We start from the raw sequence: 17770 nt of genomic DNA on the forward strand, positions 1-17770 counted from the left end.
CAGCATGGACCAGTATGGACCAGTATGGACCAGTATGGACCAGTAAGGACCAGTAAGGACCAGTAAGGACCAGTATGGACCAGTATGGACCAGTACGGACCAGCATGGACCAGTATGGACCAGTATGGATCAGTAAGGACCAGTATGGACCAGTATGGACCAGCATGGACCAGTAAGGACCAGTATGGACCAGTATGGACCAGCATGGACCAGTAAGGACCAGTATGGACCAGTATGGACCAGTATGGACCAGTATGGACCAGCATGGACCAGTAAGGGCCAGTAAGGACCAGTAAGGACCAGTATGGACCAGTAAGGACCAGTAAGGACCAGTATGGACCAGTATGGACCAGTAAGGACCAGTAAGGACCAGTATGGACCAGTATGGACCAGTAAGGACCAGTATGGACCAGTATGGACCAGTACGAACCGTATCCCGCCAGCACGGAGGCTCCGCCCACCATGACGGCGCTCTGCACCATGTCAGCGTACATCAGGGCTGTCAGCCCGCCTGCACCAGTAACACCAGTAAGGACCAGTATGGACCAGTAAAGAGCACCAGTAACACCAGTAAGGACCAGTAAGGACCAGTATGGACCAGTAAGGAGCAGTAAGGACCAGTAAGACCAGTAAGGAGCACCAGTAACACCAGTAAGGACCAGTAAGGAGCACCAGTAAGGAGCACCAGTAAGACCAGTAAGGAGCACCAGTAACACCAGTAAGGACCAGTAAGACCAGTAACCAGTAAGACCAGTAAGGAGCACCAGTAAGACCAGTAAGGACCAGTAAGACCAGTAAGGAGCACAGGTAACACCAGTAAGGACCAGTAAGGACAAGTATGGACCAGTAACACCAGTAAGGACCAGTAAGACCAGTAAGGAGCACCAGTAAGACCAGTAAAGACCAGTAAGGACCAGTAAGGACCAGTAAGGAGCACCAGTAACACCAGTTCGGCTCCCATCGCTCCCAGTTCAGCTCCCATTGCTCCCAGTTCAGCTCCCAGTGCTCCCAGTTCAGCTAACAGTGCCCCCAGCTCACCTCCCAGTGCTCCCAGTTTGGCTCCCAGTGCTCCCAGTTTGTCCCCCATCGCTCCCAGTGCTCCCAGTTTGGCTGCCATCGCTCCCAGTTCACCTCCCATCGCTCCCAGTTTGTCCCCCATCGCTCCCAGTTCGGCTCCCATTGCTCCCAGTGCTCCCAGTTCGGCTCCCAGTGCTCCCAGTTTGGCCCCCATCGCTCCCAGTGCTCCCAGTTTGGCCCCAATCACTCCCAGTTTGTCCCCCATCGCTCCCAGTTTGTCCCCCATCGCTCCCAGTGCTCCCAGTTCAGCTCCCAGTGCTCCCAGTTCGGCTCCCATCGCTCCCAGTTCAGCTCCCATCACTCCCAGTGCTCCCAGTTTGGCCCCCATCGCTCCCAGTGCTCCCAGTTTGGCCCCAATCACTCCCAGTTTGTCCCCCATCGCTCCCAGTTTGTCCCCCATCGCTCCCAGTGCTCCCAGTTCAGCTCCCAGTGCCCCCAGTTCGGCTCCCATCGCTCCCAGTTCAGCTCCCATCACTCCCAGTGCTCCCAGTTTGGCCCCCATCGCTCCCAGTTCAGCTCCCAGTGCTCCCAGTTCAGCTCCCATCGCTCCCAGTGCTCCCAGTGCTCCCAGTTCGGCTCCCAGTGCTCCCAGTTCAGCTCCCAGTTCAGCTCCCAGTGCCCCCAGTTCGTCTCCCAGTGCTCCCAGTTCACCTCCCATCGCTCCCAGTTTGTCCCCCATCGCTCCCAGTGCTCCCAGATTGGCCCCCATCGCTCCCAGTTCAGCTCCCAGTGCTCCCAGTTCAGCTCCCATCGCTCCCAGTGCTCCCAGTTCAGCTCCCAGTGCTCCCAGTGCCCCCAGTTCAGCTCCCAGTGCTCCCAGTGCTCCCAGTTTGTCCCCCATCACTCCCAGTTCGGCTCCCAGTTCGGCTCCCATCGCTCCCAGTGCTCCCAGATTGGCCCTCATCGCTCCCAGTGCTCCCAGTTCGGCTCCCAGTGCTCCCAGTTTGTCCCTCATCGCTCCCAGTGCTCCCAGTTCAGCTCCCAGTGCTCCCAGTTTGTCCCCCATCACTCTCAGTTTGTCCCCCTTCGCTCTCAGTTTGTCCCCCATCGCTCCCAGTTTGTCCCCCATTGCTCCCAGTTCAGCTCCCAGTGCTCCCAGTTTGGCTCCCATCGCACCCAGTTTGTCCCCCATCGCTCCCAGTGCTCCCAGTTTGTCCCCCATCGCTCCCAGTTTGTCCCCCATCGCTCCCAGTTCAGCTCCCAGTGCTCCCAGTTTGTCCCCCATCGCTCCCAGTTCAGCTCCCAGTGCTCCCAGTTTGTCCCCCATCGCTCCCAGTGCTCCCAGTTCAGCTCCCAGTGCTCCCAGTTCAGCTCCCAGTGCTCCCAGTTTGTCCCCCATCGCTCCCAGTGCTCCCAGTTCAGCTCCCAGTGCTCCCAGTTCAGCTCCCAGTGCTCCCAGTTCAGCTCTAATCGCTCCCAGTGCCCCCAGTTTGGCCCCCATCGCTCCCAGTGCTCCCAGTTTGGCTCCCAGCTCTGCTCCCATTGCTCCCAGTGCTCCCAGTTCAGCTCCCAGTGCTCCCAGTTCGGCTCCCAGTGCTCCCAGTTTGTCCCCCATCGCTCCCAGTTCAGCTCTAATCTCTCCCAGTGCCCCCAGTGCTCCCAGTTCAGCTCCCAGTGCTCCCAGTTCAGCTCTCAGCTCTGCTCCAATCGCTCCCAGTGCTCCCAGTTCAGCTCCCATCGCTCCCAGTTTGTCCCCCATCGCTCCCAGTTCGGCTCCCAGTTCAGCTCCCAGTGCTCCCAGTTCAGCTCCCATCGCTCCCAGTGCTCCCAGTTTGTCCCCCATCGCTCCCAGTGCCCCCAGTTCATCTCCCAGTGCTCCCAGTTCAGCTCCCAGTTCAGCTCCCAGTTCAGCTCCCAGGTTGGCCCCCATCGCTCCCAGTGCTCCCAGTTCAGCTCCCAGTGCTCCCAGTTCGGTCCCCATCGCTCCCAGTGCTCCCAGTTCGGCTCCCAGTTCAGCTCCCATCGCTCCCAGTGCTCCCAGATTGGCCCCCATTGCTCCCAGTGCCCCCAGTTCAGCTCTCAGCTCTGCTCCAATCGCTCCCAGTGCCCCCAGTTCAGCTCTCAGCTCTGCTCCAATCGCTCCCAGTGCTCCCAGTGCCCCCAGTTCAGCTCCCAGTGCTCCCAGTTCAGCTCCCAGTTCAGCTCCCAGTTCAGCTCCCAGTGCCCCCAGTTTGGCCCCCATTGCTCCCAGTGCTCCCAGTTCTGCTCCCAGTGCCCCCATCGCTCCCAGTTCAGCTCCCAGTGCTCCCAGTTTGTCCCCCATCGCTCCCAGTGCTCCCAGTTCGGCTCCCAGTGCTCCCAGTTCGTCTCCCAGTGCTCCCAGTTCAGCTCCCAGTGATCCCAGTTCAGCTCCCAGTGCTCCCAGTTCAGCTCCCATCACTCCCAGTTCAGCTCCCATCACTCCCAGTTCAGCTCCCAGTGCCCCCAGTTCAGCTCTCAGCTCTGCTCCAATCACTCCCAGTGCTCCCAGTTCACCTCCCATCGCTCCCAGTTCAGCCCCCATCGCTCCCAGTTCGGCCCCCATCGCTCCCAGTTCAGCTCCCAGTTCAGCTCCCAGTGCTCCCAGTGCTCCCAGTTCGGCTCCCTGTGCCCCCAGTTCAGCTCCCAGTGCTCCCAGTTCAGCTCCCAGTTCAGCTCCCATCGCTCCCAGTGCTCCCAGTTTGTCCCCCATCGCTCCCAGTTTGGCCCCCATTGCTCCCAGTTTGTCCCCCATCGCTCCCAGTTCGGCTCCCAGGTTGGCTCCCATCGCTCCCAGTGCTCCCAGTTCGGCTCCCAGTGCTCCCAGTTCAGCTCCCATCGCTCCCAGTTCAGCTCCCAGTTCGGCTCCCATCGCTCCCAGTTCAGCTCCCAGTGCTCCCAGTTCAGCTCCCAGTGCCCCCAGTTCATCTCCCAGTGCTCCCAGTTCGGCTCCCATCGCTCCCAGTTCAGCTCCCAGTGCTCCCAGTTCAGCTCCCAGTTCAGCTCCCAGTGCCCCCAGTTCAGCTCCCATCGCTCCCAGTTCAGCTCCCAGTTCAGCTCTAATCGCTCCCAGTGCTCCCAGTTCGGCTCCCAGTGCCCCCAGTGCCCCCAGTTCAGCTCCCAGTTTGTCCCCCATCGCTCCCAGTTTGTCCCCCATCGCTCCCAGTGCTCCCAGTTTGTCCCCCATCGCTCCCAGTTTGTCCCTTATCGCTCCCCGTCCCCCCGTCCCCCCCCCCACCAGTGATGGTGTACACGGCGGTGACCCCCAGCAGCGCCCCCACGGCTCCGTACAGCTCCAGGCCCAGCGCCGCCTGCAGGAACACGGCGCCCGAGAACAGATCCACCTGCGGGACGGACAGCGCCCCCTGCCGGCCGGGAGCCGCATTGCAGGGGGACGCGGAGCGCTGTTAGGGGACGGAGGGAACCACAGCGACCCACAGCGACCCATAGCGACCCACAGCGACCCATAGCGACCCACAGCGACCCACAGCGACCCATAGCGACACATAGGGACCCATAGCGACACATAGCGACCCATAGAGACCCATAGAGACCCATAGGGACCCATAGGGACCCACAGCGACCCATAGGGACCCATAGGGACCCATAGGGACCCATAGGGACCCATAGCGACCCATAGAGACCCATAGAGACCCATAGCGAACCATAGGGACCCATAGGGACCCATAGGGACCCACGGCGACCCATAGAGCCCCATAGACCCTATAGAGCCCCATAGAGACCCCACAGATGCCATGGAGTCCCCACTGAGCCCCATAGAGCCCCATAGAGCCCCATTGACCCCATATAACCCATAGAGCCCCATAGAGCCCCATAGAGACCCATAGAGACCCATGGAGACTCATGGAGCCCCATCGAGACCCATAGAGACTCATAGAACCCCATAGAGCCCCATGGATCCCCATAGAGACTCATGGAGCCCCCATAGAACCCATAGATCCCATAGAGACTCACAGAGCCCCATAGAGCCCCATAGACACCCATAGACACCCATAGAGCCCCATAGAGCCACATAGAGATCCCATAGAGTCCCATAGAGACCCATAGAGCCCCAAAGAGCCCCATAGAGTCCCATAGAGCCCCATAGAGACCCCAAAGAGACCCCAAAGAGACCCCATAGAGCCCCATAGAGACCTATAGAGGCCCCATAGAGCCACATAGAGACCCCATAGAGACTCATAGAGATCCCATAGACCCCATAGAATCCCATAGAATCCCATAGAACCCCATAGAGCCCCATAGACACCCATAGACCTCATAGAACCCCATAGAACCCCATAGACCCCATAGAGCCCCACAGAGCCCCACAGAGACCCCATAGAGACGAGCCCCATAGAGACCCATAAAGACCCCATAGAGACCCATAGAACCCCATAGAGCCCCATGGATCCCCACAGAGCCCCATAGACCCTATAGAGACTCATAGAGCCCCATAGAGACTCATAGAGACCCCATAGAGACCCATAGACACCATAGAGAGTCACAGAGCCCCATAGAGCCCCATAGAGACTCATAGTGCCCCATAGATCCCCCATAGAGACCCATAGATCCCCCATAGAGACTCATAGAGACTCATAGAGACCCCATAGAGAGTCACAGAGCCCCATAGAGACCCCATAGAGCCCCATAGACCCCACAGAGCCGATAGAGCTCCATAGACCCCATAGAACCCCATGGAGCCCCATGGAGCCCCATAGAGCCGCATAGAGACCCCATAGAGCCCCATAGACCCCATAGAGCCCCATAGAGCCCCATGGAGCCCCATAGAGCCCCATAGAGACCCCATAGAGCCCCATAGAGAGTCACAGAGCCCCATAGAGCCCCATAGAGCCCCATAGAGCCCCATAGAGCTCCATAGAGACCCCATAGAGACCCACAGTGACCCATAGAGACCCCATAGAGCTCCATAGAGACCCATAGACACCCATAGAGCCCATAGAGACCCATCGAGACCCATAGAGACCCCATAGAGACCCATAGACCTCACAGAGCCCATAGAGCCCCATAGAGCCCCATAGAGACTCATAGTGCCCCATAGAGACCCATAGACCCCACAGAGCCCCATAGAGACCCCCAGCCCCACATTCCCCACACCCCCCCCCCCCGCGCCCCACTGACGGAGATCTTGGTGGTGACGTAGAGCAGCAGCGACAGCAGCGAGAGGCAGATTTGGATGCGGGCGCCGCCAAAGCGTTTGCGCAGGTATTGGGGCATCGTGGTGACCTGGGGGGGTGCAGGGGGGGGGAAGGGTGGGGGGACGGCATCAGCCCCATAGCGACCCACTGCGACCCATAGGGAGCCATAGAGACACATAGCGACCCACTGCGACCCATAGGGAGCCACTGCGACCCATAGGGAGCCACTGCAACCCATAGGGACACATAGGGACACATAGAGACCCATGGGGACCCATAGAGACCCATAGGGAACCATAGAGACCCATAGAGACCCACAGAGCCCCATAGAGCCCCATAGAGACCATAGAGACTCATAGACCCCATAGAGCCCCATACAGTCCCATAGAGACCCCATAGAGACCCATAGAAAACCATAGGAACCCATAGGGACACATAGAGACCCATAGGGACCCATAGGGACCCATAGGGACCCATAGGGACCCATAGGGACCCATAGAGACCCATAGAAAACCATAGGAACCCATAGGGACCCATAGAGACCCATAGAGACCCATAGGGAGCCATAGAGACCCATAGACACCCCAAAAAGCCCAGAGAGACCCATAGAGCCCCATAGAGACCCATGGGGACCCATAGGGATCGATAGGGAGCCATACGGACCCATAGAGAAACATAGGGACCCATGGGGACCCATAGGGACACATAGAGAAACATAGGGAGATAGAGACCCATAGAGACCAATAGGGACCCATAGAGACCCATAGAGACCCGCTTCGACCCATAGGGAACCATAGGGACACATAGAGACACATAGGGAAACATAGAGACACATAGGGATAGATAGAGACCCATAGCGACCCATAGGGACCCATAGGGAAGCATTGGGGCACATAGAGACCCATAGGGACCCATAGGGACCCGTAGAGACACATAGGGACCCATAGGGACCCATAGAGAACCATAGGGTTCCATAGAGACTCATAGGGACCCATAGAGACCCGTAGGGACTCATGGGGACCCTCAGAGACCCATAGAGACACATAGGGACCCATAGCGACCCACTGCGAACCATAGGGATCGATAGAGACCCATAGCGACCCACTGCGACCCATAGGGACCCATAGGGACACATGGGGAACCATAGGGAGCCATAGAGACACATAGAGACCCATAGGGATTGATAGGGACACATAGAGACCCATAGAGCCCCATACAGTCCCATAGAGACCCCATAGAGACCCATAGAAAACCATAGGAACCCAAAGGGACCCATGGGGACCCATAGCGACCCACTGCGACCCATAGGGAACCATAGGGACACATAGAGACCCATGGGGACCCATAGAGACCCATAGGGAACCATAGAGACCCATAGAGACCCACAGAGACCCATAGGGACCTATAGAGACCCATAGAGACCCATAGAGACCCATAGAGACTCATAGGGACACACAGGGACACATAGGGACACATAGGGATCCATAGGGAACCACTGCGACCCATAGGGAGCCATAGAGACCCATAGACACCCCAAAAAGCCCAGAGAGACCCATAGAGCCCCATAGAGCCCCATAGAGCCCCATAGAGCCCCATAGAGCCCCATAGAGACCCATAGAGACCCATAGAAAACCATGGGAACCCATAGGGACACATAGAGACCCATAGGGACCCATGTGGACCCATGTGGACCCATAGCAACCCGCTGGGACCCATAGGGAACCATAGGGACCCATAGAGACTCATAGAGACCCATAGGGACCCATAGGGACCCATAGGGACCCATAGGGATTGATAGAGACCCATAGCATCCCACTGCGACCCATAGGGAGCCATAGGGACACATAGAGAAACATAGGGACCCATAGAGACCCATAGGGACCCATAGGGACACATAGGGACACATAGGGACACATAGGGACACATAGGGATCCATAGAGACCCATAGAGACCCATAGGGATCCATAGAGACCCATAGGGACCCAGAGAGATCCATAGGGACCCATAGAGACCCATAGGGAACCATAGAGACCCATAGGGACACATAGGGATCCATAGAGACCCATAGCGACCCACTGCGACCCATAGGGAACCATAGGGACACATAGAGACACATAGGGACCCATAGAGACCCACAGAGCCCCATAGAGCCCCATAGAGACTCCTAGACCCCATACAGTCCCATAGAGACCCCATAGAGACCCAGAGAGCCCCATAGAGACCCATAGAAAACCATAGGAACCCATAGGGACACATAGAGACTCATAGGGACCCATAGAGACCCATAGGGACCCATAGAGACCCATAGGGACACATAGGGACTCATAGGGACCCATAGAGACCCATGGGGACCTGCTGCGACCCATAGGGAACCATAGGGACACATAGAGACCCATAGAGACACATAGACAAACATAGGGACCCATAGAGACCCATAGACACCCATAGACACCCATACAGACACATAGGGTCCCATAGAGACACATGGGGACCCATAGGGACCCATAGAGACCCATAGGGACACATAGGGACCCATGGGGACACATAGGGACCCATGGGGAACCATAGGGACCCATAGGGACCCATACAGACTCATAGGGACCCATGGGGACCCATAGAGACACATAAGGATCGATAGAGACCCATAGCGACCTGCTGCGACCCGTAGGGAGCCATAGGGACACATAGCGACCCACTGCGACCCATAGGGACCCAAAGGGACCCATAGGGACCCATGGGGACACATAGAGACACATAGGGACCCATAGGGAGCCATAGAGACCCATAGAGACACATCGGGACCCATAGGGACACATAGGGACCCATGGAGACCCATAGACCCCATAGAGACCCATACAGCCCCATACAGTCCCATAGAGACCCCATAGAGACCCATAGAAAACCATAGGAACCCAAAGGGACCCATGGGGACCCATAGCGACCCACTGCGACCCATAGGGAGCCATAGAGACCCATAGCGACCCCAAAGAGACCCATAGAGAACCATAGGGACCCATAGAGACCCATAGGGACCCATAGGGACCCGCTGCGACCCATAGGGAACCATAGGGACACATAGGGACACAGAGAAACATAGGGACCCATAGAGACCCATAGAGACCCCATAGAGACCCATAGAAAACCATAGGAACCCATAGGGACACATAGAGAACCATAGAGACCCATAGCGACCCACTGCGGCCCATAGGGATCGATAGGGACCCATAGCGACCCACTGCGACCCATAGGGAGCCATAGGGCACATAGGGACACATAGGGACCCATAGGGACCCATGGGGACTCATAGAGACCCATAGAAAACCATAGGAACCCATAGGGACCCATAGAGACCCATAGGTACACATAGAAACCCATAGGGACCCATAGGGACCCGTAGAGACCCATAGGGACCCGTAGAGACCCATAGAGACCCATAGAGAAACATAGGGACCCATAGAGACCCATAGGGACCATAGGGACCCATAGAGACCCATAGGGACACATAGAGACACATAGAGACTCATAGGGACCCATAGGGACCCAGAGCGACCCATAGCGACCCCATAGGGACCCATAGGGATCGATAGGGACCCATAGGGACACATAGGGACCCATGGGGAAACATAGGGACCCATAGCGACCCGCTGTGACCCATAGGGAACCATAGGGAAACATAGGGACACATGGGGATCGATAGAGACCCATAGAGACCCATAGGGACCCATAGAGACCCATAGAGACCCATAGAGACCCATAGCGACCCACTGTGACCCATAGGGATCGATAGAGACCCATAGCGACCCGCTGCGACCCATAGGGAACCATAGGGACACATAGGGACCCAGAGAGACCCATAGGGACCCATGGGGACCCATAGGGACCCATAGCAACCCGCTGGGACCCATAGGGAACCATAGGGACCCATAGAGACCCATAGGGACCCATAGGGATCCAATAGAGACCCATAGAGACCCCACAGACCCCATAGAGACCCATAGAGACCCATGGAGACCCATAGACCCCATAGAGCCCCATAGAGACCCATAGAGACCCATAGAGACCCCACAGACCCCATAGAGACCCATAGAGACCCATGGAGACCCATAGACCCCATAGAGCCCCATAGAGCCCCATAGAGACCCATAGAGACCCATAGAGACCCATAGAGACCCATAGACCCCCATAAAGAGCCATAGAGACCCATGACGTCAAAGGGGGGGGGGGGGGGGGTTGACGTCATCAGGGAGGGGGAGCCATGATAAAGGAGGGGGTGACGTCATCAAGGGGGGGGGGGGTGTGACGTCATGGGGGAGGGGGGTGACGTCATGGGGGAGGGGGGTGACGTCATGGGGGAGGGGGGTGACGTCATGGACTCACCCCAGCCCTGATGTAGATGGGGACGAAGATCCAACCCAGCAGCAGCACCATAAACATCGCCTGCGTGTGGGGCGGGAAGAGAGACGGGGTTATGGGGCTGTGGGGCAAAGGGGTGGGGTTGTGGGGTGGGGATGTGGGGCTGGGGTGTGGGGCTGGGGTGTGGGGTTATGGGGTGAGGATGTGGGGCAGGGTTGTGGGGTTATGGGGTGGGGATGAGGGGCTGCGGTGTGGGGTTGTGGGGTGGGGATGTGGGGCTGCGGTGTGGGGTTATGGGGTGGGGATGTGGGGCTGGGGTGTGGGGTTATGGGGTGGGGATGTGGGGCAGGGTTGTGGGGTTATGGGGTGGGGATGTGGGGTGGAGCTGGAGTGTGGGGTTATGGGGCGGGGATGTGGGGCAGGGTTGTGGGGTTATGGGGTGGGGATGTGGGGCTGCGGTGTGGGGTTATGGGGTGGGGATGTGGGGCTGGGCTGTGGGGTTATGGGGTGGGGATGTGGGGCAGGGTTATGGGGTTATGGGGCGGGGATGTGGGGCTGGGGTGTGGGGTTATGGGGTGGGGATGTGGGGCTGGGTTATGGGGGTCGCTATGGGGTCCCTATGGGATGCTATGGATCGCAGTGGGTCGCTATGGGGCTCTATGGGTCTCTGTGGGACTCTGGGTCTCTATGGGTCTCAGTGGGTCTCTATGGGGCTCTGTGGGTCGCTATGGGTCGCTATGGGTCGCTATGGGTCTCTATGGGTTTCTATGGGGCGCTATGGGTCTCTATGTGTCTCTATGGGTCCCTATGTGTCTCAATGGGGAGCTATGTGTCCCTGTGGGGTGCTGTGGGTCTCTATCGGTCTCTATGTGTCTCTATGTGTCTCTATGGGGCGCTATGGGTCTCTATGGGTCTTTGTGGTTCTCTATGGGGCGCTATGGGTCGCTATGGGCCGCTATGGGGCGCTATAGGGCGCTATGGTTCTCTATGTGTCTCTATGGGTCGCTATGGGTCTCTATGGGTCGCTATGGGTCGCTATGGGTCCCTATGGGTCGCTATGGGTCTCAATGGGGTGCTATGGGCCGCTATGGGTCTCTATAGGGCGCTATGGGGCGCTATGGCTCTCTGTGGGTGTCAATGGGTCGCTATGGGTCGCTATGGGTCGCTATAGGGCGCTATGTGTCTCTATGGGGCCCTATGGGGCTCTATATGTCACTATGGGTCGCTATGGCTCTCTATGGGTCGCAATGGGTCGCTATGGCTCTCTATGGGTCTCTATGGGTCTCCATGGGTCTCTATGGGTCCCTATGTGTCTCTATGGGTCTCTATGGGTCCCTATGGGCGCTATGGGTCGCAATGGGGCGCTATGGGTCGTAATGGGGCGCTATGGGGCGCTATGGGTCTGTATGGGTCTCAATGGGTCTCAATGGGTCGCTATGGGGCGCTATGCGTCGCTATGGGTCGCTATGGGGCGCTATGGGTCGCTATGTGTCTCTATGGGGCGCTATGGCTCTCTATGTGTCTCTATGGGTCGCAATGGGGCGCTATGGGTCGCTATGTGTCTCTATGGGGCGCAATGGCTCTCTATGTGACTCTACGGGTCGCTATGGGGCGCTATGGGTCTCTATGGGTTGCTATGTATCTCTATGGGTTGCTATGGGTCGCTATAGGGCGCTATGGGTCTCTATGGGTCTCTATGTGTCTCTATGGGTCGCTATGGCTCTCTATGGGTCACTATGGCTCTCTATGGGGCGCTATGGGTCGCTATGGGTCGCTATGGGTCTCAATGAGTCGCTATGGGTCTCAATGGCTCTCTATGTGTCTCTATGGGGCGCTATGGGGCGCTATGGGGCGCTATGGGTCTCTATGGGGCGCTATGGGTCTCAATGGCTCTCTATGTGTCTCTATGGGGCGCTATGTGTCCCTATGGGTCGCTATGGGGCGCTATGGGGCGCTATGGGTCGCTATGGGGCGCTATGGGTCTCAATGGGCCGCTATAGGGCGCTATGGGTCGCTATGGGGCGCTATGGGTCGCTATGGGGCGCTATGGCTCTCTATGGGTCTCTATGGGTCGCTATGGGTCGCTATGTGTCCCTATGGGTCGCTATGGCCGCTATGGGGCGCTATGGGGCGCTATGGGTCGCTATGGCCGCTATGGGGCGCTATGGCCGCTATGGGGCGCTATGGGGCGCTATGGGTCGCTATGTGTCCCTATGGGTCGCTATGGCCGCTATGGGGCGCTATGGCCGCTATGGGGCGCTATGGGGCGCTATGGGGCGCTATGGGGCGCTATGGGTCTCTATGGGTCTCTATGGGTCGCTATGTGTCCCTATGGGTCGCTATGGCCGCTATGGGGCGCTATGGCTCTCTATGTGTCCCTATGGGTCGCTATGGCCGCTATGGGTCGCTATGGGGCGCTATGGGTCGCTATGGGTCTCAATGGGTCGCTATGGGTCGCTATGGGGCGCTATGGGGCGCAGTCGCTCGGCCCCACACGTGCCACTCGAATCCCCCGACCGCGATGCCGTTGGCCGCCGCCGTCCCGGCCAGGCCGACAAAATGGCCGGAACCGATGTTGGAGGCGAAGAGCGACGAGCCGACCTGGAAGGGGGGGGGAACAGGAAGTGACGTCATCAGGGCGCGACGGCATCAGCGAGCGACGGCATCAGGGCGCGACGGCGCCGCACCCATAACCATTATAGACCCCATAAACCCCATAGAAAGCATAGCACCCATGGGACCCATAGCGCCCCATAGGGACCCATAGCACCCATAGCACCCACAGCACCCATAGCACCCATGGGACCGATAGCACCCATGGGACCCACAGCACCCATAGCACCCATAGCACCCATAGAACCCACAGCACCCATAGCACCCATAGAACACGTAGAGACCCACAGCACCCATTGAGACCCATAGCGCCCCATAGGGACCCATAGCACCCATAGCACCCATAGCACCCATAACACCCATAGCACCCACAGCACCCATAGCACCCATGCGACCCATAGCACCCATGGGACCCATAGCACCCACGGGACCCATAGCACCCATAGCACTCATAGCACCCATAGCATCCATAGCACCCATGGGACCCACAGCACCCATGGGACCCATAGCACCCATGGGACCCATGGGACCCATAGCACCCATAGCACCCATGGGACCCATAGCACCCATATCACCCATAGCACCCATAGGACCCATAGCACCCACAGCACCCATAGCACCCACAGCACCCATAGCACCCATAGCACCCATGGGACCCATAGCACCCACAGCACTCATGGGACCCATAGCACCCATAGCACCCATAGCACCCATGGGACCCACAGCACCCACAGCACTCATGGGACCCATAGCACCCATAGCACCCATAGCACCCATGGGACCCATAGCACCCATAGCACCCATAGGACCCACAGCACCCATAGCACCCATAGCACCCATAGCACCCATGGGACCCATAGCACCCATAGGACCCATAGCACCCATGGGACCCATAGCACCCATAGCACCCATGGGACCCATAGCACCCATAGCACCCATAGCACCCATGGGACCCACAGCGCCCACAGCACCCACAGCACCCATAGCACCCATGGGACCCATAGCACCCATAGCACCCATGGGACCCATAGCACCCATAGCACTAATGGGACCCACAGCACCCATAGCACCCATGGGACCCATAGCACCCATAGCACCCATAGCACCCATAGCACCCATGGCACCCACAGCACCCACAGCACCCATAGCACCCATGGGACCCATAGCACCCATAGCACCCATGGGACCCATAGCACCCATAGCACCCATAGCACCCATAGCACCCATAGCACCCACAGCACCCATAGCACCCATGGGACCCATAGCACCCATAGCACCCATAGCACCCATAGCACCCATGGGACCCATAGCGCCCACAGCACCCACAGCACCCATAGCACCCATAGCACCCATAGCACCCATAGCACCCATGGGACCCATAGCACCCATGGGACCCACAGCACCCATAGCACCCATAGGACCCATGGGACCCATAGCACCCACAGCACCCATAGTACCCATAGCACCCATAGCACCCATAGCACCCATAGTACCCATAGCACCCATAGCACCCATGGGACCCATAGCACCCATAGCACCCATAGCACCCATGGGACCCATAGCACCCATGGGACCCATAGCACCCATAGCACCCATAGCACCCATGGGACCCACAGCAACCATAGCACCCATAGCACCCATGGGACCCATAGCACCCATAGCACCCATAGCACCCATGGGACCCACAGCACCCATGGCACCCATAGCACCCATAGCACCCATAGCACCCATAGCACCCATAGCACCCATAGCACCCACAGCACCCATAGCACCCATAGCACCCATAGCACCCACAGCACCCATGGGACCCATGGGACCCATGGGACCCATAGCACCCATAGCACCCATAGCACCCATAGCACCCACAGCACCCATAGCACCCACAGCACCCACAGCACCCATAGCACCCATAGCACCCATGGGACCCATAGCACCCATAGCACCCATAGCACCCATAGCACCCATGGCACCCACAGCACCCACAGCACCCATAGCACCCATGGGACCCATAGCACCCATAGCACCCATAGCACCCATAGCACCCATAGCACCCATAGCACCCATAGCACCCATAGCACCCATAGCACCCTTGGGACCCATAGCACCCATAGCACCCATAGCACCCATAGCACCCATGCGACCCATAGCACCCATAGCACCCATAGCACCCTTGGGACCCATAGCACCCATAGCACCCATAGCACCCATGCGACCCATGGCACCCATAGCACCCATAGCACCCATAGCACCCACAGCACCCATAGCACCCATAGCACCCATTGAGACCCACAGCACCCATAGCACCCATAGCACCCATGGGACCCATAGCACCCATAGCACCCATGGGACCCATAGCACCCATAGCACCCATAGCACCCATAGCACCCATGGGACCGACAGCACCCATGGGACCCATAGCACCCATGGGACCCATAGCACCCATAGCACCCATAGCACCCATAGCACCCATGGCACCCACAGCACCCACAGCACCCATAGCACCCATGGGACCCATAGCAGCCATAGCACCCACAGCACCCATAGCACCCATAGCACCCATAGCACCCATAGCACCCATTGCACCCATAGCACCCACAGCACCCATAGCACCCACAGCACCCACAGCACCCATAGCACCCATAGCACCCATAGCACTTATGGGACCCATAGCACCCATGGGACCCATAGCACCCATAGCACCCATAGCACCCACAGCACCCATAGCACCCATAGCACCCATAGCACCCATAGCACCCTTGGGACCCATAGCACCCATAGCACCCATAGCACCCATAGCACCCATGCGACCCATAGCACCCATAGCACCCATAGCACCCTTGGGACCCATAGCACCCATAGCACCCATAGCACCCATGCGACCCATGGCACCCATAGCACCCATAGCACCCATAGCACCCACAGCACCCATAGCACCCATAGCACCCATAGCAACCATAGCACCCATAGCACCCATGGGACCCATAGCACCCATAGCACCCATAGCACCCACAGCACCCATAGCACCCACAGCACCCATAGCACCCATAGCACCCATAGCACCCATGGGACCCACAGCACCCATAGCACCCATAGCACCCATAGCAGCCATGGGACCCATAGCACCCATAGCACCCATGGGACCCATAGCACCCATAGCACCCATAGCACCCATAGCACCCATGGGACCCATAGCACCCATAGCACCCATAGCACCCATAGCACCCATAGCACCCACAGCACCCATAGCACCCATAGCACCCATTGAGACCCACAGCACCCATAGCACCCATAGCACCCATGGGACCCATAGCACCCATAGCACCCATGGGACCCATAGCACCCATAGCACCCATAGCACCCATAGCACCCATGGGACCCACAGCACCCATGGGACCCACAGCACCCACAGCACCCATAGCACCCATGGGACCCATAGCACCCATTGCACCCACAGCACCCATAGCACCCATAGCACCCATAGCACCCATGGGACCCATAGCACCCATAGCACCCATAGCAACCATAGCACCCATAGCACCCATAGCACCCACAGCACCCATAGCACCCATGGCACCCATAGCACCCATAGCACCCATTGCACCCATAGCACCCATGGGACCCATAGCACCCATAGCACCCATGGCACCCATAGCACCCATAGCACCCTTAGGACACATAGCACCCATAGCACCCATAGCACTTATGGGACCCATAGCACCCATGGGACCCATAGCACCCATAGCACCCATAGCACCCACAGCACCCATAGCACCCATAGCACCCATGGGACCCATAGCACCCATAGCACCCATAGCACCCATAGCACCCACAGCACCCATAGCACCCATGGGACCCATAGCACCCATAGCACCCATAGCACCCATAGCACCCTTGGGACCCATAGCACCCATAGCACCCATAGCACCCATAGCACCCATGGCACCCATAGCACCCATAGCACCCATAGCACCCATAGCACCCATAGCACCCACAGCACCCATAGCACCCATAGCACCCATTGAGACCCACAGCACCCATAGCACCCATAGCACCCATGGGACCCATAGCACCCATAGCACCCATGGGACCCATAGCACCCATAGCACCCATAGCACCCATAGCACCCATGGGACCGACAGCACCCATGGGACCCACAGCACCCACAGCACCCATAGCACCCATGGGACCCATAGCACCCATAGCACCCATAGCACCCATAGCACCCACAGCACCCACAGCACCCATAGCACCCATAGCACCCATGGGACCCATAGCACCCATAGCACCCATAGCACCCATAGCACCCATGGCACCCATAGCACCCATAGCACCCACAGCACCCACAGCACCCATAGCACCCACAGCACCCACAGCACCCATAGCACCCACAGCACCCACAGCACCCATAGCACCCATAGCACCCATGGGACCCATAGCACCCATAGCACCCATAGCACCCACAGCACCCATAGCACCCATAGCACCCATAGCACCCATAGCACCCTTGGGACCCATAGCACCCATAGCACCCATAGCACCCATAGCACCCATGCGACCCATAGCACCCATAGCACCCATAGCACCCATAGCACCCTTGGGACCCATAGCACCCA

The 17770-nt window shown here is 58.4% G+C and overlaps 1 protein-coding gene across 1 annotated transcript in view; it reads right to left on the minus strand.

Moving 5' to 3' along the window:
* Positions 1–4: 4 nt before the first annotated feature.
* LOC125687624 (sodium/glucose cotransporter 2-like) overlaps positions 5–17770 on the minus strand; it is a gene marked incomplete at its 3' end in the record, with an annotated part of 32003 nt that continues 14237 nt past the window's right edge. Inside the window, exons 3-7 of the mRNA XM_048932848.1 lie at positions 13041–13145; positions 10569–10628; positions 6175–6279; positions 4274–4379; positions 5–511 (exon numbers count right to left, since the gene is read on the minus strand). Coding sequence (XP_048788805.1) covers positions 5–511; positions 4274–4379; positions 6175–6279; positions 10569–10628; positions 13041–13145 — 883 coding nt within the window. The remainder of the gene's footprint in view (positions 512–4273; positions 4380–6174; positions 6280–10568; positions 10629–13040; positions 13146–17770) is intronic.

This window comes from Lagopus muta, unplaced genomic scaffold, assembly GCF_023343835.1.
Source record: "Lagopus muta isolate bLagMut1 unplaced genomic scaffold, bLagMut1 primary scaffold_120, whole genome shotgun sequence".
Classification (NCBI taxonomy): domain Eukaryota; kingdom Metazoa; phylum Chordata; class Aves; order Galliformes; family Phasianidae; genus Lagopus; species Lagopus muta.